Source organism: Telmatherina bonti, assembly GCF_933228915.1.
Source record: "Telmatherina bonti genome assembly, chromosome: 22".
Lineage (NCBI taxonomy): Eukaryota > Metazoa > Chordata > Actinopteri > Atheriniformes > Telmatherinidae > Telmatherina > Telmatherina bonti.
The window spans coordinates 30,048,571-30,073,575 of NC_136631.1; the positions used below are offsets into that span (position 1 = coordinate 30,048,571).

Below are 25,005 nucleotides of genomic sequence, written 5' to 3' on the forward strand. Positions count from 1 at the left end.
TCAGTGTGAACTGTGGGCCTGCATCTGGCTGGTGAGAAGTTGAATGTCAGGTTCCATTCTAGTCACTGCCAGTCTCAAACACTGATGCAGATGTTCATCTGTCAATCTTGATCTCATTGGAGTTTTCAGCAGTTTCATGCGTGAAAAGGTTTGCTCGCAGATATACGTGCTGCCAAAAAGTGTTGACATCTTCATTGCGTGTTTTCTGATGTTAGGGAACCTGTCGTTTGGGAGGGCGGCATAGAAGTCAATGAGACTGTTGGGCTTGAATCCGTCTTTCAGAACATCACAGTTCTGTAACTCGGCCAACTCAAACTGATAAGAAGGCTGGGCTTCATCAATGTCGGCAACAAATGGGTTCTGGAAAAGACGGATTTCTTTTGCATGAACATGTAGTTCACGGAATCGCACACCGAACTCCGCCTTCAGCATTTCCAATGCTTCCACACACTTTTCAGCTGGAAACAGGACCGCTGGGTTCTCTGCAGAGAGGTTTTGTGTAGCAGGGAGATGGATGAAGCTGTGCTTTTTCACTTGTCTCAAAAGCAGCTCTAGTTTCACCTCAAATGCTTTTATGTGGGAATACATGTCGCAAATGAGTTTCCCCTGGCCTTGTAGTTGCAAGTTAAAGCTGTTCAGCATTTCTGTCATGTCTGTTAAAAATGCGAGGTGCCATTTCCATTCTGGGTCCGTCAGCTCTGGCACCGTTTTGTTTTGTGAATGAAGAAATGCGTTAATTTCAGGTAGCAGCTCGTAAAAACGCCTCAAAACTCTGCCCCGGCTCAACCATCGGACCTCTGTGTAGTACAGCACATCTCCGTGCGCAGATTCCAGTTCAGACAGGAATTCTTGGAACTGCCTGTGTTTAAGTCCCTTTGCTCTGATGAAGTTTATGCATGACACCACAACCTTCATGACAGAATCCCACGTCAACACTTTGCAGCACAGTGCTTGCTGGTGAATTAGGCAGTGGACTTGTAGCAGGGCGGTGAGACCCCGTTCTTCCATCTCCCGGTTCATGCGTCCTATTAGACCCCGAGACATGCCCACCATACTAGGAGCCCCGTCAGTTGTGATGCTGGCCAGCTTTGACCAGTCCAGGTCCAACTCTTCCATGGTTTGGTACACTTTGCCGAAAATATCCTCCCCCGTCGTAGTCCCTTTCAGACTTTGGAGTGCTGCCAGCTCCTCGCACATCTCAAAGTTTGCACTAACTCCACGAATAAAAATGAGCAGCTGCGCGGTGTCCTGCACGTCTGTGCTCTCATCCAGTGCTAATGAAAAAAATTCAAATTCTTTTGTCTTCTGCTGCAGCTGGACAAATACATTACCCCCGATTTCTTCAATGCGTCTGGTGATTGTACTCGCTGATAGACTCACGGCATTAAAGACATCTTTCTTCTCGGGACACACCTCCTCCGCGACAGCGTTCATGCATTTCTTGACAAACTCTCCATCAGTGAAAGGTTTACCACTGCTTGCTATCAGTTGAGCAACCCGAAAGCTGGCCCGAACAGATGACTGGTTCAGCTGAGCTTGGCGTACAAATGTATTCTGCTGAGCTAACAGTCCACTTTTTAGCTTTGAGAGTTTGTCTGCTCGCATTTGGCCTTGCAAGCTATCATACTTGTCTTTGTGACGGGAGTCATAGTGTCGCCGCAGATTGTATTCTTTGAATACCGCCACCGCCTCTTGACAGATGAGACAGACAGCCTTTTCTTTGCATTGAACAAAAAAATAATCGTTTGTCCACTGCAGGTTAAATGCCCTGCATTCTGAATCAATTTTTCTCTTACCTAATCTTTTCGCCATCATTCCGCTCTCTCTTTGAGAGGGGCGGGTTTAGGATTTTTTTTCTGGGGGTTGCCAGATAGGGGCACAGACTGCACAAGGTTGGAACAGAATGTCACGTTATATGCGTGCATAAAATAGTTACTAACTAATAGTTAATAATGAAAATAGTTCATAACTAAGGAACATTTTATTGCAAAAGTCCAACTTTATTATCAAATACAAATACACATATATGAAAAAAAAATCAAAATGCTTTCTGGTATTGTTCAGGGGGCCGGACCAAATGTGGAGGCGGGCCGTATCCGGCCCGCGGGCCGTAGTTTGGGGACCACTGCTTTAAAGGAACAACAGAACCACACAAAAAATGTAGACCGAAGGATAAACATTGTGTCTCTTTCATTTATTTACAGTTTTCAGGACACATTGACATCCGCCCAGTCCAGCTGCTTGGAAAGTCTGTCCTTGGACATACTTGTGATTTACTTAGTTCTGATATTGGAGGGTATTTGGGTGCTTTCACAGTACATGACAGATAAAGCATGAAGAATGAAGAGTCGGGGGATTTTGCTCAAATTGACAGAAATCTTGCTGTTAGCTTTACCTTACAAAAGAAAATAACCTGAGTTGATCAGATTTTAAAAACAATGAAACATCCTGGTAAATATCATCATTAATGTCAAATATGAAGAATAGTTTCCTATAAGAGTCCAACCATAGACTGTATTTAAAAAGATGGACGGAGCCTCCAAGTCGTCACCCGTAGGTTTCTGAAGAGCTGAACTGGGCGGTTCCTACCATCACCATCTTGGCAGGAAAATGGATTTTTGTACCAGGCTGTAAACATGTTTATTCCTGCTGTAAACATGTTTATTCCTACTGTAAACATGTTTATTCCTGCTGTAAACATGTTTATTCCTGCTGGAAACATGTTTATTCCTGCTGTAAACATGTTTATATCTGCTGTAAACATGTTTATATCTGCTGTAAACATGTTTATTCCTGCTGTAAACATGTTTATATCTTCTGTAAACATTTTTATATCTGCTGTAAACATGTTTATTCCTGCTGTAAACATGTTTATTCCTGCTGGACACATGTTTATTCCTGCTGTAAACATGTTTATTCCTGCTGTAAACATGTTTATATCTGCTGTAAACATGTTTATTCCTGCTGTAAACATGTTTATTCCTGCTGTAAACATGTTTATTCCTGCTGGACACATGTTTATTCCTGCTGTAAACATGTTTATTCCTGCTGTAAACATGTTTATCCCTGCTGGAAACATGTTTATTTCTGCTGTAAACATGTTTATTCCTGCTGTAAACATGTTTATTCCTGCTGTAAACATGTTTATTCCTGCTGTAAACATGTTTATTCCTGCTGGAAACATGTTTATATCTGCTGTGAAGTTGGTCTTTTTAACATGGGAGTCTATGGGGATTCGCTCTGTTTTGGAGCTCCTAGTGGATGAAGGTGGAACTGGAGTTTTATGCTTTCCCGCATAGGCTTCGCTTTTTACCGCTGGAGTCCAACATGACGCTCCAGAATCTCTGTAATGTCCAGAGGTGGCAATTCCTGGTCCAGAAAGTAAAAGTCCGGTCCGGTAGCTGTTCCCACCAGTCACCAAACAAGCTGAATTTAATGAGCAGAGTTTATTTGCCAGGTAAACGGGCCTGTTAGTGAAAAAACCTGTTCTAAATGTACAGGTAGATCCAAAAACATGGCAGGACTTATACTTTCTGGACCAGGAATTACCACCTCTGGTGATGTCACCCGTAGGTTTCTAAAGAGCAGAACTGAAGCTTGTGGACATATGCGGTTCCCATTGTCGCCATGGAAGCGTCACGCCTGTCTCTCCCAGAAAATACAAAAAGTTTACTTTCAAATCTCGACAAAAGGAAATGGTTGAGCTCCAACCTGGTTGGCGTTAGGGAACATGTGGAATGTGTCGTCCCTTTCCTGTCTGCTATTATTTCTACCTGCATATGTCCACAGCATCTCGCCTGTAAAACGTCTTTATGTCCGACGCATGGGGGAAATAAACCTCCGAAGTTAGCAAGTGGCAAAGGTGTGAAGCTCTGTCCAAGACTGCTAATTACCTACTTTGAATCAGGTGTGCTGGAGCTGGGAAACTCCTAAAACCTGCAGGACACTGGCTCTGGAGGACAGGAGGGTGGATCTGTTGTGGCAGTCATGTATTGTTACTCCTTCACAGACTTTCCAGGACATGGTCCATGCCAGGCCTATTCAGCTTTGTCCCTCTCGAGCCACGGTTCTGCAGCTGTGAATGTGTCCCTGCTCCAACACACCTGATTCAAATTACATGGACTCAACAGTATATCCAACTTGTCACAATGTCACAAAAATTTGAAATATATGTGTTGGAGCAGGGAAACACCAAAAACTTGTAGAACAGAGGTCCTCGAGAAACGAGGAAAGCCCTGGTCTTACTGGTGACATCACGTGACCTACTGGTGGCCCTTTGGCTGCCACTGGTTCTGCCTTTGATTCTTGGTGCAGAATCATTTAACAGCTACCAGTAAAGTGTCGAATTATTTCTATAATAAATGTTCAACTACGTATTTGTTGTCTTGCTTGTTGAACTTGAATGTTATGGTAAAACTCGTCTGAAGCATGTTTTAGGTTACGTTTTGGCAGTCATTAAAAAAATATTAAAGGAGTCATACAATTTTTAAAGACGCCTCTAAAACCAAGCTGCTGAATAGCTGCTGAATTAGCATAACACTGCTGCCTCCGAGGTGACACTGAAATATTAACCAGTCATCCCAAATAGTGGAGAACTGATTAACAATTCAGGGTGGCCTGATTTCCAAACAGCATATGAGGAAAATGTTTGTTAATTTTAGTGAATCTGCACAGACTTTGAACATCATTTTTGCAGATACTTCTGCCTTGTCAGGCGGTAAAACTCAGGTCTGAGTTCATCATAGTACCAGTGTTTCAGCTGAACATTAAATTTTCCTAAATAATAATTCTACTTCAAAAGTCCCAAACAGGCTTGGAGAATCTCAGGTCTTCATGTCCTGAAGCTTTATATTTTTAGATGTATTTTTTTTCAATAATATTTGTTCTCCATGTCTTTTCATTTGTTCCCCAGTCTCTTCTTATTTTCTGAGGCATGAATTCCTGTTCCAAGCTCTTGGGTGATGTTTTGTAAGAGGATCAGTGTAGTAAAAAAGTAGCTTTTCTTCAGTTTAATGCCACAGAATCTCATTAAGGTGTTTCGACTGGTGTGTGTACTGAAGCAAGGTTTTGCTGTCAGAAGGTTGACATATTTTAAAATTCAGTTTCAGTGCAACTTCTTTTCACCTCTTCCCATTCATTAATCTGTCAAGCAAATCCAATCAGGCATTTTCAGACATCATGGATCATTTTCAGTGTGAAGGGCTCTGGATCTCTAAAGCCAATTACCGGCAGACAGCAGGGATTATCATGGCTAGCTTCCCATGAATGGTGTGAATGGGGAGCCGAAAGAAACAAACTGAAGAAATGATCCTGTCAAGACTCAGCTGCAGCTTCAACAGGCCTACCTGCAGCTCTGCCATGACATTTGTGTCTGAAAGTTAGAGCCAAGTCTCGGTTTGGTGCCAAGATGCAGCACGTTTCCCCCCATTAGCATCTCTTCACTGCAGAAACAGAAAACAGACAGGAGCAAATTCACTTTTCAACTCACTCAGCTTATAGGATATGTCAGCAGATTCACTTGGAAAACAGATCTAGTTGGTGAAATGTGTGACATGGCTGCATTTCTGACACTTTGCTACTTTCAAGTTCTACAGTTAAAGGCTGCAGCACTTTTAAAGCTCTGTTAGCGTCAGTGATAATGTGTTGGTGTCAATATTTGTAGTTTGTGTGAATATTCAGCTTTGTTCAACTTACTATTCTAGTCGCTGTTTCAGAGGCCAGGTAACCCTTTGACCATGTTCCCAGTGGTTCTAAACAACAATTTTAAAAGATTAATGAAGTCGTAATGAGTAAAAATATCCAACCATCGTATGTTTTTGCAGAAGATCATTTTTATGAAAACAAATAAAAATAACAGATCCAGTTCCACTTCAAGACAGGATCAGTTCTCCTTTTATCTCTAATGTAACCAAAGATCCTGGTTTGACTTTTAGACCACAACAGGACTTGTTCCGGCTTATCAGAGACCACCATGAAGGGTTTCATCATTCCAGACCAGAGCATCACCCCACCTCCACCCGCTCACATGGCAGCCTTGATTGGTGGACGTCCTCCATCTATCGGGACCGCCTAAACCTCCATCCATCTGGATGGGAACTGATCTTAATGTGTTTCTGAGCCACTGTAACATTTCTCTGTGTGATCATTGGTTCATAGAGGCCATGATGCAGTTTTATGTTTACCTGCAGCTTCTGCAGGATTCTGCAGGAGTTTGAAGATAAATATTGGCCAAAATCCACAAGCTGATAGATTTGATGTGAATACAATGTGAGAACTTGTACAACATAAATCTGAACTTATATTTCCCAAATTACTGGCTGTAAAACATGACCTAATATGTGTGAACTGAATCTGAAGCAAAAAAAAACAACAAAAAACAGACCAAGTGGAAAGAAAGTCAGATTTTCACCTGCAGAGAAATTTCACATTAAATGTGAATGTGAATGAAGAGAAAAGTATTTAGAAACATGTCCATATGTTTTTACACAAATCATCTATGTTAACTTTATGTTACGACCTCAGCTTCGACACGGCAACCACTTGAATCCGTTGTTCCAGCACAGTGCTTCCGCGAGTCACAGCATGATGAAACCGCACTCTGACTCCATCCACATTGCTTGTGAGATACTTATGCCAAAACTAAAGTGTGTCTTGTGTGAATTGCGGGGGAGGAGGGAGGCGTTCATCGAAAGGTGGACCAATCAGAGTGAAGAGTTGGGAGACCAAGGTGCCAGATACTGTTGGAGCCATGCCATGGCTCACCAAGCTGGGGTTTCACAAAAAGAGGAATATAAGTTCACAAACTAGAAATAGTTCCCAATGTTTTATTAACTAAAGTTTTAATCAATAATCTGTATTTTACCTTTGGTAAAGTCCCGAGTATAATCAGTTATTTTAACAAGGAAATTCACACAAATGAAAATGCACAAATTTAAAAATATTCACAGCAAGTGTAACTTTTTGAAATACTAACATGAATATATGTCATAAAGTCCCATTTTATTCTATGATTTTATTTTGTGCAAAGCTTTATTGCTATTGCCTGTTCCTCAGGGACACTGGCTACTTGTTGTAGAACTTCACAATGCTTCTAAAGGAAAGTTCACATTCATCTCCAGTGGAGTCATGAAGGCATCGATCCAGATATTGTGGTAATGTGAAGGTTTTATAAGGTCTTTGTACAAGTCCTTATACAAGACACGCCCCAACTCCTCTAGTGTATTTATTTGTAGGTTATTCAGTGTAGCAACAGGAGGACCACGGTGTGCATCTGCAGGAACAGGCTTGGGAAGTGGATTTGCTGATGATGCAGTTTTAGAATCTTTTTTCTGAATAAAATAATACACCAAAAAGTGAATCCCTTTGAATTATTGTTGTTAAAACAGCAGGATACAATCTAACATGAACCCAGCAGTCAAGATAACAAAAATGTGTGTTTCCATCCATCTATAACACTGTATTCTGAGTAAAAATAATGTATTTCCATTAAATCATTTACCTTATCCGATACCATCACCAGTGGAGAGGGGTCTGTCCGTCCTGGATCCACAGAAGATGTTTGGTTGATTTTGAAGATGAGACTTGAATTTGTGAAGGTCTAGTAACTGAATGATTGCAGGAAAGATGGAGACCATGAGGCAGTGGACAATGGAACCATAGAGGAGTCTGGAAACACCCTTTTACCTGTGAGCAAAAACCAGAATATGTGCAGAGGAACCACTTAATGGTCCATCTCTAGTTAATATTTGTGCTTAACATTGAAATAAAACCAAACAGATCAGTTTACATGTACCTTTGTGTACAAAAGACCATTTTCTTCTGAAGTGCTTCATATGACAGTTAATACAGTTTAAGACAAGGGAATAATGGCTACACCAACATAGCCGGATATAACAACACAATGTCTGTGAAGTAACCCATATATTATGAGCTATTTTGTCCTCTTCAGGACTGGTTTATTTTCTATAACAAGTGTGCACATTTGGGTAACTATTAATTTACTTTGACAATGATAAGGTGTCAGCTGGCCAACAATCAAGTCACCAGAATATTAAAATCAACTGCTGTACGAGGCAATCCTCAGTAGCTGTGTTTTAGCTTGTTAGCTTGGTGCTAACCCTGTCTTATAACCACTATATCTGTGATGCGGCAGATTTAACACAGTCTTGTATCCATTCTTTTCAGTTAAGAGCTCTTTGCCACTTCCTGGAACAGTTCTGAAGGATAACTGCATGCTTCTGCTGCACAACGTGGCAAAAACATTCCCTTCCTGCTCCAAAGGACTCCAACACATTTCTGTCGCCAACATCAGTACCAGGTAGTCTTCCAGTCAATCAGTTTCACCATGAGGGGTGAAACTGATCATGGTGAAGGCTGATGACTGGTTTATGTGTGTGGCTGGGTTCTGCCAACATGACAGTCATGCACTTGGCAGCATTACACTCAATGAGCAGAGTAGTCCATCTTCCTCGTGGTTCAGGGAACAGGAGACATCGTTTTTACACATGGACAGGACACTACTGAGTCCAGACTTAAACCCCATGGAGGATGTTTGGGATGGACAGGAAAAGCTTTTGTGCAGTGGTCAGACGTCGCCGTCATCAATACAAGATCTTGATCTGAATTAAATAAATCTGCTTAGGTTGCAGAAGCTTTTGGAAACAACGACACAAAGAATGATGCTGAATCCAAGCTGGTAGAGTTAGCTCTCTCTGTGTCCCCACCCTACCTGTTTTAGACATGATCCTCCTCCAAAGCACCTCAGTCAGATTATTGAACTTCCTCATCCAGTTCTTTTTTTTTTTTCCTCATCCAGTTCTTTGCAGCCTGTTAACGAGCCTTTATTTCATTCAGGTGTGTTAAGGTAGGGTTGCCTATAAAACATGCAGGGGGGCCTGAGGACCGGAACTGAGAAACACTGGCTTACTGCAACCAACGTTGTCATGTAATGGCTAACTGTAATCTGTTATGCATTGAAAAGTTTCCTTCCAACGTCCTTTACAGCTTGAGTAGGTAATGTTGCTCAAAGACATTTTTTTTTTACTCTGGGTGAAGTGGTTCCTCGTCATGATAGTAGTCTATACATTCTGTAATCATGAACAATAAGAAATATAGTTAGACCCCTCAGTTACTGTAAATCTGTAAAAACTCTGACCAATCCAGACGTTCAGACCCAAATGGAGTTGTTCATTTCTTATATTTCATAAGCTTCTTCTCCCGGCTCCCCTCCTCCCCCTCCAGCAGTGCATACCTGATAGCCACACCCTGCATATAAACAGCGTGTTAGGATGAAAATACAAAGTAGTGAAGAAGAAAGTCGGAAGGCAAACATGGCTGAGAAAATGCAGAAAGGATTTCCCGACCCGGCTTGGTTTATTTGCTTCCTCCTGCTAAACAGCCGAGAAAGAGAAAATCGTTGGTGGAAAAAGCTGCGAATAAAAAAGCCTCGGATCCCGCGAGGAGCAAAACCAGAGGGGGAGGAGCCAAGACAGGGCGCCACTTTTGCATTTTGCTCCCCAACATTACCTAACACAGCTTTAATTTAAAAATGTAAATAATTTAAAAAATCATTATGGTCAACAAATTTAACATTTACATTCTTATTGTGTGTTGAAAGCATTTACACATTTCCTTCTGTTGACTTCATGCAATGAAAAAAGCTGCGACTGTTTCTCAGTGTGCTGATTTGACATCTGCCTTAATGGGGCTGTGTAATGTCTAACACAGTGGTGTAGTAGCAGGGGTGTGACCTCCTGATGAGCAACTGACATTATTGTTTTTCTTCCCACAGAGTGGGTGGGTGTGCTGTGACCCCACCATCACCCTTTGTGGTTATTTTATAAGTCAGTGGTATTTAAAGCTGATAGGCTGGCAGACTGTAACCAGTGGGTGATCTGCACAACTGTAATGAGGAGGATAGTGAAGAAATCCTATGAAAATAACCTCTTTTGCCTTCTTCTCTCTAGCTCCTGTATCAGATTTGACAATAATTTTCAACATTTTTTTTTATAGTTATGTTGAATTATTATGCTTTTAAATGTAATTTTTTTAAATGGAAAAAAAAGAAAAGAAAAGAAAAAGATCCTACTTACTGATTCTAGATACAACTCATACACCCAGATCTACTAATGGTTAGTGTGTACTAAAATGTCTGCAAATTCACTGCACATGCTAAAAAAGTACAAACTAATTTACTAACAGCACACACTGAGAGTTGCATCTTGCAAAGGCACAAAATAACGTCTGTATCTAGTCAGAATGTCTGCTGCAATGAATATGCAATATGAGGTAGTACAAACTGGTTTACTAACAGCACAGTGAAGATTGCCTCTTTCAAAACAGCACTTCTGCATTCAGTTCATACCTCTGCCGAAATGAATCTTTAACATGGGACATTCTCACTGTGTTGGGAGGAGAAAATGTAAATATATAGAAATTTTGCACCCAATGTAATCTATAAAACCTGAGAGTGATGTTGCTGATAGAAACTATATTTACTGTATTTACTATAGTATACTATAGTCGACACATTTCAAAAGGATGTGCAGACAGTCTGTGTGTGTAATTGTGCATATGACTTCAGTTGTCACAAGGAAACATCAAAACAAAGCAAGGAGATGCAGAACACATGTTTTTCACCCTTGTGTGAATATTTTTGGGATGGACATGTAAATAATAATAAAAACATATGGCTTATCCAGCATTCAAAGCTGTTGGAGGAACTCAGGATGGATGTGGAGAGGAGTCACAAATGATCTGTCATTTGCAGGTCCTAACTCCTGTGTGGCACCGGATGACCATGGTCATTAGGTTTCGTTGGACTCTGCAGTCAGCTGAGACCAAACATGGTTTCTCTTCAGTTGCTGGATTTCTTTGAGTAATAGGAGCAAATGATTGCACCTATGAGCAAAATATCTCGGGTCAGTGCATGATGGTTTTATTTTATGTTCTCACCATTCCAAATTGATGAGTTTTTAGACAGCTGCCTTGCAGGTGGATCAGTTTATAAAATCCTCAGTAAAAAAAAAAAAAAAAAAAAAAAAAAAAAAAAGTCTTCATTAGAAACAAGAGACTGTACCATTTTCATTAATGTTTTCATCTGATTTTTCTTTTGTTCACCTTCTAGTATCTTAATACAATCAGACCAAACTTCATCCCGTTTACATTGTTTTACTGACTGAAACGGGTGTGATGTGAACAAAAATGCAGTACACCAGGAAGCAGGAATGACCTTTATTGTCACAGCAACAAACAGAGCCCTAGTAAGGAGAAAGCAGAGCAGTGGTTGGAGGCAGACGGGAGGCTCAAAGCCAGATAAACAATCCACACAGGCAGAGGTACCAAGTAGGCAAGGAATAGCCGAGGCCAGGCGAGTTGTTTCCAGCAGAGCACAAGATGCTGAGGCCGAGCACAAGGTCAGGAATGGAAGGCAGGTCGGTTTACCAGGAGGTAGGCGAGGAGAGAAGGTCAGTAACAAGGAGGAGTCGGGACCGGGTAATCAGACAGAGAAACGCTGGAAAGTCTCGGATGCTGCAGAGAATCAATGTAGCAAGCAGTGAGAGTGCTGGAGAGGTTTATCAGGGGTGCCCAACTCTGGTCCTCCAGGGCCACAATCCTGCAGGTTTTTATGTATCCCTTCTCCGACAAGTCTGACTCAAATTAATGAGTCATTATGCTTACGTTTACAGGCTGAGAAACATTTCATTTGATTCAGGTGTGTTGAAGCAGGACAGCATCAAAAACCCGCAGGACAGCAGCTCTCAAGCACCGACTTACCCAACCGATGGGTAAATGCAGGAGTGCTCAGGATGCGCTGCAGCTGTAGGAGGGTGAGCGGAGTTGGGCTGATGAGATGGGAGAGGCTGGCAGGTAGAGTGGAGCAGAGGGAGAGAGAGTGGAAAAACACCGCAGCTGAGTGACAGCAGAGGGACGAGAGTTAAAGCATTAACTTTTTCTTAAACTTGCTCCCATTCAGCGTTTATTTATGGCAGTCAGATGTCTCTGCTGTAGGACATGCTTTCTCTCCAAATCTGCCATGCTCCAAACCACATAACTCACAAACCCCTCATTAAAATAGGAAGTCTTAAACATGTTTGCAGCTGCTGCCCATTTATGCAATCACTCTTAGTAAATCACCTGCAAACCATTGTTCAGTCCCACACGGAAAATTCTACTTCGCACAAGTTGGGATCTTTGTAGATCTGGCCATCTTCATCAGTTCTCAGAGAAAATTACACCAGAACTCAGGTGAAGAACCTCCACTGGTAGCTTCGGTTTTAGTGTGTCTCCTCCTGTTTGCAAACCACTGCAATACAGTCGGCTGTTCTCTGGCCGGGAGCTGTTACAGCAACCCTGCTTAGCGCCAAAAAATAAAAGTGTTAATGTCAGCAATTACTAAGGCAGTGTTGGTAGGGCTCCTGTCAGGCCTTTGGAAGACAACAGTAGCCTCAACAGAGCCCAAATCTGCAGATAAACTAGGGTCTTATCTGTTTCTCTCCATCCTCTCTTCACCCTTAAAGACGCATTACGTAACTTTCTGACCTCAAAACTCTGCATCCCAGACTTGTTTGATGACACAGTGACATCTATCATGTGCATTTCTCGAGCCGCTGCTGCTCAGCAGCGTCCTGAGGCTGACAAACTGCACCCTGCAATGTTTACATCCGGGACACGACGTGACGTTGCAGCAGAGTTTTGCTTTACGATAAAATATGGAACTGCCTGTTCAGAACTCACAATGTTGCTGATTCAGCAAAGAAACACAAGAAAATCAAAGAAAGAAAGTGACAAAAAAAGAGTCATTGTAAGATTGTCTTTAGCTGGCTAGAGAGAGCTAACAGGTCAGATAGAATGCAAGATGGATGCCGAATTAGCCGTCGATTGGAGGCGCATGACGGGAAAAAGCAAAAGTTCTGTTGTGTGTCTTTAAAACCCAGTAAACTGTTCACCCGAGCTGCTGTCGGGTTCTTCCTTTCAAATAAAGTTCTGGAAATGAAGTTTATTTTCTGTGTGTTAAATTGTCATTATCACATTGTAAAATATTCCTAAATGCTAAATACTGGATAATACTGATGTGTTATAATAATATATATGATATATGATATATGATAATATATATGATATATAAATAAATAATTACATAATAATACTCGATGTGGTCACACAGTTGTTAGGTTTCCCTCTCAGTTTTGCTAACCAAATTCAGCCCCCTGGGTCACGTGACCACGTGGGGGATTACATCATCGCTTTTCTCCTTGGAAATCACATAACAGCACATAATATTTCATGTTACACTGTCTTTCCCTCGAAGCTACATAACTTAGGTCTGACAAAAGTAGTGATAATTTTGCAAAAAACTGATTAATAAATGTCAAAACATCTAAAATGCTCAGGTTTGACTTTATTTATAAAGAAAAGATGCAAAGAAAAGGTAGTTAGAGATCTTAAAACACGAGTTTCATGTATCTGCACATTCACAGAACATCCTCAGGAACAATGATGGTCATGTACAACACCTGACCTCCATGTGGGAAATCAACTACATTAAAAAAGACAAGATTAATTTATATGTTACTGAAACTAAGTTAAATCAAGATTCAATATATCTGAATTTGGTTCTTTCAAGAACTAAATAACACAACAAAAATGTAATTTAATACTTTTCTTACGATGATGTTTGAATAAAATTGAAGTTGTGGTTTTTTATTTTAAAAAAAACATTTTTTTGTTTGTTTAAATTTTCACTGAAAAATGAAGTTTATCAGAGCAGTAAAACATGTGGAAAAGATGGATAACTTTTTTTCTTTTTTCAAAAAATGTAATGAGAAACCTGAATCTTTATCCATGGTTCCCATTCTGAGATAACCAGGCAGATAAGGTAACTAATTGTACAAACATTGATAAAAGATTTGAAAATTAGATTTTTGAGAAGAAATATTGCTTTAAAACTGATTCACTTGACTGGTACTGAACCATAAAAGAACACGAGGACTAAACTGTGGTAAAGAAATGAGTCAGTACATTTCCCTCACACAGATGTTATGCATTCAGTGGTGCTTGTCAGACAGACTCCGCAGTCGCATCTCAGGGCGACAGGGTAGGTGTAGCTTGGGTCCACGTTGGGCTGGCACTTGGGTAGTTTCACAGTGACCAGACGAGTCCTGTTGTAGGTACAAACCCGCTGGTAGGACTCAATGAAGGGAGGCTCTAGGATTGGTTTCTGGGAACAAACAGAAATGGGGAGAGTAAACACAGGATAAACAATGAGATCAAAGAGAATAAGAAGACACAAAAGACAGAAAACAACTACAATAAAACCAGAAAACCAGGGAAGAAACCTAAAAGAAAACTTTATACAGTGCCTGTAAGAAAACAAAGCAGACAAACATCAGAAGCAGCAACAATAAGACAAAATAAACTGAGAAAACATGATTTATGTTTATTTTAAGATTAGTGCAGTCATGTAAATACGATGCTTCCATTAATATCAGCTGGTCTCAGATTAACTCGCCTCGACTCGGTTTGTAGGGTTTTCCACTCGGCTTTTGGACCCGTTTACCTGTACTCTTTTTGTAACTCCTCAGTCCGGGTTCTAAGCGAGCTGAGTCGGGTTGTGTGTGACGTTGCCAGACTGCATGCCACCACTGGTCAGGGGCGCGGCCAATCAGAGGTCAGGGTCAGGGAGGCACATCACTGGAAGAGCGACTCCAAGTCGCAAAAAAAAAAAGTTGTTTACATTACGTTACAAGCAATGGCGCAACAAAAGTGTGTTCTGTGGTCCAACACTGAGGTGGAGACATTTCTTTGCTTGGTTGCTGAGGAAAGGATACACAGGGAACTGGATGGAGCGACACGAAATGAAAAAATCTATCAAAAGCTTTCCAACTCAGTGGCTGCGGGTACCCAAGGAGTTTTCAGCAGTGTCGAGAAAAGCTGAAAAGGACCACAATGGTCGGAGTGGATCAAACAGACGAGACTGGAAGTGGTTCCAACAGATGGAAATGATTTATGGTCAGCGACCGACGAGCCGCAGACCAAGTAGCAGATTTCCTCTAGGTCCTGAGTTGTTATAGAGCTTGTTGTGCACAACACTGACGTCACAGCGATTTCACACAAACCCCGCCCATTTTAGACCTGGTCCTAGACTGTAATGGAAAAGAAACAGGGCCAAACTGAGACTAGTTGAGACGAGTTAAGTTGAGACAAGTTGGTACTGATGGATAAGAGGCAAAAGATGAAGGACGCCAAGAATCTGGCAGCCAGCAGTCGCCATGGAGCATAGAACGCCAACAGTCACCTTAAACAAACTGAATTAGCTATCACTGTCTTTTTTGTCTTGCCTAATTTTCAGATGGAGCATTTTTGTGTGGCGTTTCTGGTTTCCTCTGATGCATACTGGTTTACTTGGTAATTCCAAACTGGCAACCAGATAACATTATGTTGTAATTACCAGTTACATGGCGAACCTTCATTTTCTAATCAACCCGTGTTTCGTGGGAATTTGTCAAACACCAGCAAAGCCGTCCAGCGATGGACTAGTGAGCGGTCCAGGGTGTACCCTGACTTTCGCCCAAAGACTTCTGGGATAGGCTCCAGCTTCTCCGTGACTCTCAATTGGACTAAGTGGTTAGGATGATGAATGAATGAATGACCTGCAAAGCCACTGGCAACTGTTGATCATGTTTTCCTGGAATCTTATTTGGTGTTGCTTGAATCTCATTGTAAGAGAAAGCGATAACATAAATCTTAAAGCTAATCTGTGGTCCAACTGATCCTGCTCCAAATGCAAAACATCAACTCCTTCTGCTTGCTGCCAAAATAAATAAAACAGCCAATACATGTCTTTCATTCCCTGATGGGACTCAAAGAGTGTCATAAATCGAAGCTTGGAGCTCCTGCACTGTACCAATAAAGCTGTAAAATAACATCACTGCCTGTTTGATGCTGAAAACAACGAGGCAGATGAAACTACTGTAACATATGCAGTTGAGGCAATAAGAAAAAAACAAGTACCTTATACCTCTGGATTCATAACTGCTGTGTTTTTGCAGAATGTTAATCTCAATGCTCACTGCTCTGCAGCATCATCCTTTTTTATGCAAGAATTACACATTAGGTGGCCCCGCCATGCTCGTGTGACAGTAATTAGATCTTAGCATGATAATACAAACAGCGTGCATATTTTTTCATAGAGACCTTATAAAGTTAAGTCTAAATCTCTTTGCTTATTCACATCACTGCTGCAGCTGAATCTCTGCCTGCCCTCATATGACTGTCCACTGACCTTTGGTGGCCTGACACTGACAGCAAACCTTCCCTATAGGGATCACCCATTCCTTCCATCCATCCATCCATCTGTCCATCCATCCATCCATCTGTCCATCCATCCATCCATCCATCCATCCATCCATCCATCCATCTGTCCACCCATCCATCCATCATTCCATCTGTCCACCCAGCCATCCATCCATCCATCCATTAATCCATCCATCCATCCATCTGTCCACCCATCCATCCATCCATCCATCCATCCACCCATCCATCCATCTGTCCACCCATCCATCCATCCATCCATCCATCTGTCTACCCATCCATCCATCTGTCCACCCATCCATCCATCCATCCATCTATCCATCCATCCATCCATCCATCTGTCCACCCATCCATCCATCCATCCATCCATCTGTCCACCCATCCATCCATTAATCCATCCATCCATCCACCCATCCATCCATCCATCCATCCATCCATTAATCCATCCATCCATCCACCCATCCATCTGTCCACCCATCCATCCATCCATCCAGCCACCCATCCATCCATCTGTCCATCCATCCATCCATCCATCCATCTGTCCACCCATCCATCCATTAATCCATCCATCCATCCACCCATCCATCCATCCATCCATCCACCCATCCATCTGTCCACCCATCCATCCATCCATCCATCCACCCATCCATCCATCTGTCCACCCATCCATCCATCCATCCTTCTTTCAATCCATCCATCCATCTGTCCATCCATCCGTCTGTCTGTCCATCCATCCATCCACCCATCCATCCATCCATCTATCCACCCGTCCGTCCATCCGTCCTTTCATCTATCCATCCATCCATCCATCCATTCATACATCCATCCTTCTTTCGATCCATCCATCCATCCATCCATCCGTCTGTCCATCCATCCATCCATCCATCCATCTGTCCGTCCATCCATCCATCCATCCATCCATCCATCCGTCCTTCTTTCCTTCCTTCCTTCCATCCATTCATCCTTCCTTTCTTCCTTCCATCCATCCATCAGATCTTTCATCTGCCTTGGATGTGAATCTGGCGACCAGCTTTTCTCTTTTCTAAAACTTCAAATCAAACAAACCATCTGGCTTCCTTTCTGTGGAAACTTTGCTTGTGTCGCCTCCTGATAAAATCACTCCGGTGCTCCTCTCTCCTTCTACAGGACAGTAGATGCCTCGTTTCTCCTCACCTCCCAGGTCTCACAGCGCCCCCAGCAGGCATCTGTGGTGATGGTCATGCTGCCACATCCGGGCTTCTTGGCCAGGAAAGTAAACTCCCGGACTGCACAGCCAATGAAACACTGCAGGTTGACTGCTGACACACGATTAAGGGAATCCAGCTGCAGAGACATCCAGAGCAGGAAGCAGCTGAGCATCAGGCCAGACCTCCTGTAGGATCACAAGTTCAGTTTGTCGTAATGCTTGAAGAGGAAGAGGTGGTTTAGGTAAAGCGTTTAGTTGTTTCAGCAACTTCAAATTACATTGAAATACACAGAATCCTCACCAGCTTGTAGCCAGGAGCACAGAGAATAATATATTTTCTTAATTATATGATGAAGATTTTACATATAATTGACTTTTATCAACACAGTGGATTTTTTCAGTTATTAAATTATACAGATGTACTGATGAATGGATACGAACAAATTTCGACCCATTACTCATTTGCTGTTTATCTAATAGGCAACACGCTGTGTAACAGATTACACATATTAGTGTTATTACAAAGATATTTAATTTCTTCTGCTGGACCAGGGAGGAAACATCATGGAAATTAACATTACCAGCAAAACAGCTTTGACTTTATATGAAACTGAACCACATAGTCATGCGATTGAGTCGTTCCTGCAAAGAAGGTAGACAGCTACTCTGTCTGCACCATCACCATCTTGGCCTGCATCTACTTTCCGTCCATGCCTATGTTCTCTCAGGCTTATTGGCTCCATGGACCCTGCATTGGAATAAATATGTATAGCTGATGGACAGTAATGGATTCTGCTCATAAATCTGACACTTTTTAACATGCAGTTGCAGCTGATTAAGATTTAAAACCTTCAGAAATGTCTGGAAACAAGACTCTGGATCCATTTGAGCTAATGGTGGGATGTGTCATCCCTGCTCCTGTAAGGCAGGAGCCAAATGAAGAGACAGGGGAATAATTTTAAACCTTATCTTGTCTTGATGATGATGATGGTGATGATGATGATGATGATGACGATGATTATGATGATGGGGAATGTGAGACTTAAACCTGTCTCCACATGGCTGTCAAACTAATTGACCAGAGTGACAATAGTCGGAGTGACAGATGAGATATTAAACTTCTTTTAAAGGAGGCGTTGTCCTGGAAAATTTTTGAGACAAACAACTCCAATATCCTAGATCAGGGGTCCAAAGTTGGTCCTCAAGGGCCACTCTCCTCCACATTTTCAGTATTTCCCTGTTCCAACACACCTGGCTTCCATTAAATGGATCCAGCAGCCAATGAAGTTCTGCACAATGACTGATTCATTTCAGTCAGTTGTGTTGGAGCAGGGATGCATGGAAAACCTGTAGGATTGTGGCCCTCAGGGACCACAGCTGGACACACCTGTCTTGATGGAGAACTGTTTCCTCCTGGCCTGGAGTCATCAGCTCAGCTGTTGCATCTAACAAAGACATCATTTAAAATTTAATTTGCTTTAAGTGTCATGCAGAATGATGTACTTGAAGCTTTTCTCCACTAGATGAAGCTCTGACTCCATTCGCACTTCAGTCCTCCCCCTGTAACATCCAGGACTAAAGCTACAACATTACTACATTGAGACAACATTGAGACAACATTACAGGTGGGCGGAGCTTGCCGACAGGTAAAATTAATAATGACTCAACATGTCTCCAGTTTCAGTTTAACGCTCTTTGCTATGTGTAATGATGAATGAGTGCTTTTCATTAACGTTTCATTGCTAAAGTTGTGCTAACTTAGCTTAAATTACCTCCTCTCTGTAGAGTATAGTGCAGCGCACTGATAATAAGTGTGATCTGTGTGTGTGATACGGTCAGTGAGTTTAATCTGTAACATGTCACAATAAATGATCTGTTTGTACCACCGAGAGGAGCAAACCTTCCCTTTCCATGATACATGGTCCTCTCAGCAAGCAAAGAGACTTTTAGACTGTTTATCAGTAAGAACGCTGTAGCCATGGGCGTAGCCATCATTTTAGAAGTAAGGGGGACAAATTGCTTAGATTGTACCTTACCAGCTAAAGAACCACATAACTACAAACAGCACAGCACCAGGGAAGCAACTTTAGTTATTTAAAATGATATTCTATCAAACTCCAGAGTAAAAATAAAAACTCTAAGCTGCCAAACTCTGGTTGAGTTGACACAGAATGACCCTGGAGCATTTACAGCAGTAGTCAGATTATTAAGTGCCAAAAACGTCATTCCTCTTTAAAAACATCAGCGTCAAAATGACATGGAAGTGACAAGCTAACAGCCACATTATTTAATGTGATGGCAAAAAGTAACAAGTGAACGTGACCCAACAATAAATATATGAACATTAAAATGTAACTATTTTATCATATATTTTGTCATCAGTGATGGCAGCACAAATGCGTAAAATAAATCAGTTAAGAAGAACGTTATGACCAACGCCTGCTGCGTAATACAGCAGTCAAATTATATTTACCAATGAATGAATAATAAACAAATATTTTATTAGAAAAGACAGATAAACTACGTCTTTAAATATCTGAGCTAATATTTCCTTTTTGAACTAAGAGAATCAAAGACTACAAGCTCTCCTAAGAAAAACAATATTACAAAATAAAACCATGAGCTCTAAATTTCATTTCACACCCATGAAAAAACAATATGATCTAAATAAATAACAGTTTATGTTAATGTTTTTCTGAGGGCTATTTACCTAAATAAATTTAAAAACTGAATGATCTATAGTAAAAGTGAAATTGTAGAATTCAATCTCAAAATTCCTTTTAATTCTATCAATATTTTCTCTCAGTCTGTTATAAAAGAGACATTCTGAGGACTTTAGTTATAATTTCTCCTGCTGTGACCACCATCCATGTCCACCCCTGCTGCTGACACAGCTGGCACACTTTCTCCTCCCTCATCCTGCTCCTTATATTGTATAAAGATTATCAAATAACATTAATGCAATAATTCAATCAAAATATTAATCAGCAATCATAAAACTCATGTACTTTAAACTTTAGTTACTACAAAAATAAATTAAATCTCTACTAAAATAACAGTGAAAGGAACGCAAATACATTTATATTCTTCTTCCCAGAAGTGAGTAATCTCTGAGTAGCCAAACTAGTTGTCTAACTTGTTTCTTTAAAATAATGTTACATTAGATTAATGTTAAATTTTTGCAACAAAACAACTCCCAAGAGTACAATTTATCCAAAAGGTTCTTAAAGTAAAGGTAATGGAGTGTATATTCTACCGCCTTTACCTTAACTAGCTGGCTTAACTAATGAAATTGACATCTGTCATTTTTTTAAAGTCCACATAAGCAATATGATATATAATACATAATAGAACGTCTGTTTTAGCTAAACAGTGTCAACAATCACCACGGCTCATCTCGCACGGTTTGGAAGAAACTGCCTAAAGTTTTTTGTCACTTAGCTGGTTTGCTGAACATGTTTGAAGATGAGAATCACACAAAACTTTCTCTGTTTACACATGGAGTTTGTTAGCCGCCCTAGCTTCACCTGCTCATAATGTGTTTAGGTGCGGCTCGGAAAAACATGTTTTAACACGTAAAAAGTGAATTAAGTGATGGCTGTAAAAAGTCCAGGGGACAGATGCGGTAAATGCGGGGGACATGTCCCCCGTGTACCTCGCGTCCGCTATGGTCATGGCTGTAACTATGCTAACCTAGCATAGCATTAGCTGATAGCTTAAAAGCCAGGAATAACTGCAGAAATAACATAAGGGTTGAAAATATCTGGGGATACAGACCGGCTGTTCAGTCCATCATGATGTTTGACCACAGATGGGAAAGGTTTAGCAATGTTAGCTTCAGACTATTTGTGACCATTTTATATTTAAAATGCAGCTCTATTAAAAATGACATGTTTTGACATCTGAAAAAAGGCGTCTCTGTTTCTGTTTTTCTTTGGTTCATATGATTTGCCCCCTTCATGGCAAAGAAGATGATGAGGTTAAGAAAATGTAATTAAAGTTAAAAGGCATCAGAGAGCTGCATAAATACTGTTTTTCCAGTAATTTCACTCATTATGTTGCTGAAATAAAACCTCTGGCCTAAATCTAAAGATAAATTCATCAGTATAGCTACTAGCCACAGGTTTGATACTAGTTGCATTTTCTTTACACATTTTGCACATGTTAACAATGCTTCGTTCTGTATTAAAATGATCCCTCTCAGTGCCATAGCTCTGTAATAATATTGCTCTTATCCAGGGATCCCCAATCCTGGTCCCTGAGGGCCAGTGTCCTGCAGGTTTTCCAAATGTCCCTGCTGCAACACAATTAAAAGTAAATTAATTCATTGTCTTTCAGGCAGTTTGAAAACACAGTACAAACCTTTTTCCATTTTCTCCGTCACGCGCTCCATGTAGACGGCTAATTCAGCATCCATCTTGCATCGTCCCTGACCTGTTAGCTCTCTTCCAGCCACCAAAGACGATCTTATGACTCTTGTCAGTTCCTTGTTTTACAATGAAGCAAAACTCTGCTGCAACGTCACGGCGCTTCTCGGAGGTAAAAGTTTTTTAGTGTCGGTTTCTCAGCCTTGTGATGCTGCTGGTAGCAGCGCCTCTAGAAATTCCCAGATTTTACTGTGTCATCGAACAAGTCTGTGACGCGCATTTTTAAGGTCAGAAAGTTGCATAATGCATCTTTTAAGCTTTTGTCATATATTGTAGCATGACATCTAATCTGTTTTTTAGCCTTTTCATGATGCATTTTTCAGCTGAATCCAGATGATATTTAAAGAGTTTATCCATAAGAAAACCCCCCTCAAAGGAAAACCTTTTCAGTTGATAGCAAATATTAGTGCTAAATCATCATCATGGTTACCACCGAGCAGGAATGGTTGGAAATATGTAACCAGCAAGGAAGTAATGTACAGTAGTCTTTTTCAGAAGGCCTCATGCCTGCTTTTGCGTTGGGCCCCAAAATACTTAAATCCGCCCCTGGAGATGGAATAGAACACCATGCTGACAGGAGAGATGTTGCCTTGTACTGAGCCAGAATACTTTTCTAACCTTGTTGGTAAAAATTGCTCAGGAAAATGTAAAAACATTAAAAATCACAGGTAGAGAAGCAGCAAACAAACAACACAAGCATCCTCCCCTCCTAATGACTAAACTAAACTAACCAATCAGGGCACATTTCAGTGCTTGACTTCTCTGCTCATGTTCTACAGAGGAGTGAAAACTGGATGCCAATGTGCCACAACGTCAGGTCCAATATCCAAAGTTTTTTTTTTTTAATATTTTGTCCTTAAAACAATAATAAAAAAAAATTTAAAAAAAGAAACAAAAGAATATCAATATTTTAATTCAAAGTTCTCTACAGATATCTAATATTGATATGAAACTCATGTCTGATTCTTGGCCATGAATCAGTTTTTTCTCACAGTTTTTCACTCAGTTCAGTCAATCTAAAAACTTTCTTGTGTTTTGTCCCCAGCACAAACCACTCAGCGACGAACTCTTGCTGCAGAGCGTCTTCTATGTAAATGTCTTCCTGGATGCTACCAGTGTTACATCAGTAAAAATCAGTATTTTCTGTCACTCACCGTTGTTTTTTCCTTTGAAGGGTCATCTCAGCTGTAACTCGCGGCTGCTGTTTGTGATAACAATAAAAAGATTTGAAGTTTGCTGTCTAATGAACTCGCACTGCAGATGTTTCTCAGATGTTGAAGTTTCCTCCAGAGCTACTCGTTTGCAGCTGTTTTTGCGAACGTGAATTACACCTCTTATCACAGTGTGTTCCTTAACCCCAAACAAACTGCTAATGGACCTGACGGTTCAAGCCAGAGCTTTTTATTATCTCATGTCACGGCAATCAGTGGCTGAAGTGCTCACTTCATTTTCCCTCGTGTTCCAGCTCTGAGAATACCCTGGAGGGAACTTCATACCTGTCACTGCCCGTCCAGTTCAGTCACTAGCTTGTTCCCACTCCATTACCTTAATTAGGGAAAGAGTGTGCCCTTTTGTTGATAGTCATTCACATGGAAGAAGGGGAACAACACTAACACAGTTCCTACCTGTCTTTTCTTACTTCTGCAAGCTCAGTTAGCGGCCTGCAGAAACAAACCATTCTCCTGTTCCCACATGCCAGCTGCAAACGTTGCACCCACACTTACTGTCTTTTGTTCATATGATGCTTTACTTTGTCAGTTACTGTCAGAGCACGTTGGATACAGATCATAACCAGCCGTTACTCAGACTCGGCCCTTTTGGACAGAAAAGTTGACATGTTTGGGTGCATTCAAGCTCATAAAGAAATTTCCAATGTCAGAGACCCTGCAGGCAGTGTTTGCATCACTGCAGCGAAACTGCTTTTATGTAGTTCAGGAAATAAATCTTCACAAGTTCAGACCAAGTAATTGAAAAAAAAAAAAAACAAATTAGGGAAAAATTGTATAAAGATGAGTCAGAGACAGGCAGTCCTGTAAGGTTCCCTGTTTTATTGAAAGAATAAAGATTTGCCTCCTGAGCTGCATGGAATAAGTGGAGTGCTGTGATTGGATAATTCTGGTGATTACAATAAGGTTGATTGTAATCGATTACAATGAAGGTAAACCTCGATTTCCCAGTCTGGCTTTTGTGTTGTGACTATCAATTTGTTAATTTACAGTTTTCCTTGTTCATTTCTAAGAGGAAACTTTTTTTTTCAACAATTTTGATAAAATCCATCTCCACCAACAGCTGGGTAGAAAATCCACTTCACTTACATGTACCTCACATACAGTGTTCCTACTGGATGTTTTCTGAATCAGAATGCAGCAGGAGACCATTCCCAGGTTCCCTCCTGTCAGTAAGAACAGGAAACTGAGGCTACAGTCCACACACACTCACAAGAACTGGACAATAGAAGATGGAGAAACGTTGCTGGTCTGATGAGTCTCCAGTTCAGCTCCATCAAACATGATGAAAACATTAATCCATCCTGCCTTAGGTCAACAGTATCTCCTTCCATCGCCATGTTCAGCATCAGTGTAGCATCTTTTGACGGAAACTTCCAGCAGGATGATGCACCATGTCAAAAAGCTAACATCATCTCCTGGAACGGGAGATTCTCATGGTGATGAGGTGGAACGGGAGATTCTCATCATGAGGAGGTGGAACGGGAGATTCTCATCATGATGAGGTGGAACGGGAGATTCTCATTATGATGTGGTGGAACGGGAGATTCTCATCATGAGGAGGTGGAACGGGAGATTCTCATCATGATGAGGTGGAACGGGAGATTCTCATCATGATGAGGTGGAACGGGAGATTCTCATCATGATGAGGTGGAACGGGAGATTCTCATCATGATGTGGTGGAACGAGAGATTCTCATGGTGATGAGGTGGAACGGGAGATTCTCATGGTGATGAGGTGGAACAGGAGATTCTCATCATGATGAGGTGGAACGGGAGATTCTCATGGTGATGAGGTGGAACAGGAGACTCTCATCATGATGAGGTGGAACGGGAGATTCTCATCATGATGAGGT

At 41.2% G+C, this 25,005-nt stretch overlaps 2 protein-coding genes across 2 annotated transcripts; both read right to left on the minus strand.

The window, feature by feature from the left end:
• LOC306772259 (general transcription factor II-I repeat domain-containing protein 2-like) lies at window positions 1–13,844 on the minus strand (the record flags this gene model as incomplete). Its single annotated transcript, XM_079261673.1, has 3 exons — window positions 1–1,691; window positions 11,776–11,910; window positions 13,829–13,844. 3 exons carry the CDS (start codon window positions 13,842–13,844, stop codon window positions 1–3), a joined length of 1,842 nt encoding a protein of 613 aa, XP_079117799.1.
• Window positions 13,845–14,026: 182 nt separating this feature from the next.
• Window positions 14,027–21,914, minus strand: gphb5 (glycoprotein hormone subunit beta 5; the record flags this gene model as incomplete). The annotated part of the gene is made up of 4 exons (XM_079261674.1): window positions 14,027–14,218; window positions 17,485–17,683; window positions 18,885–18,942; window positions 21,860–21,914. The coding sequence occupies 4 exons, from the start codon at window positions 21,912–21,914 to the stop codon at window positions 14,027–14,029; spliced, it is 504 nt and encodes a 167-aa protein (XP_079117800.1).
• Window positions 21,915–25,005: the final 3,091 nt, after the last annotated feature.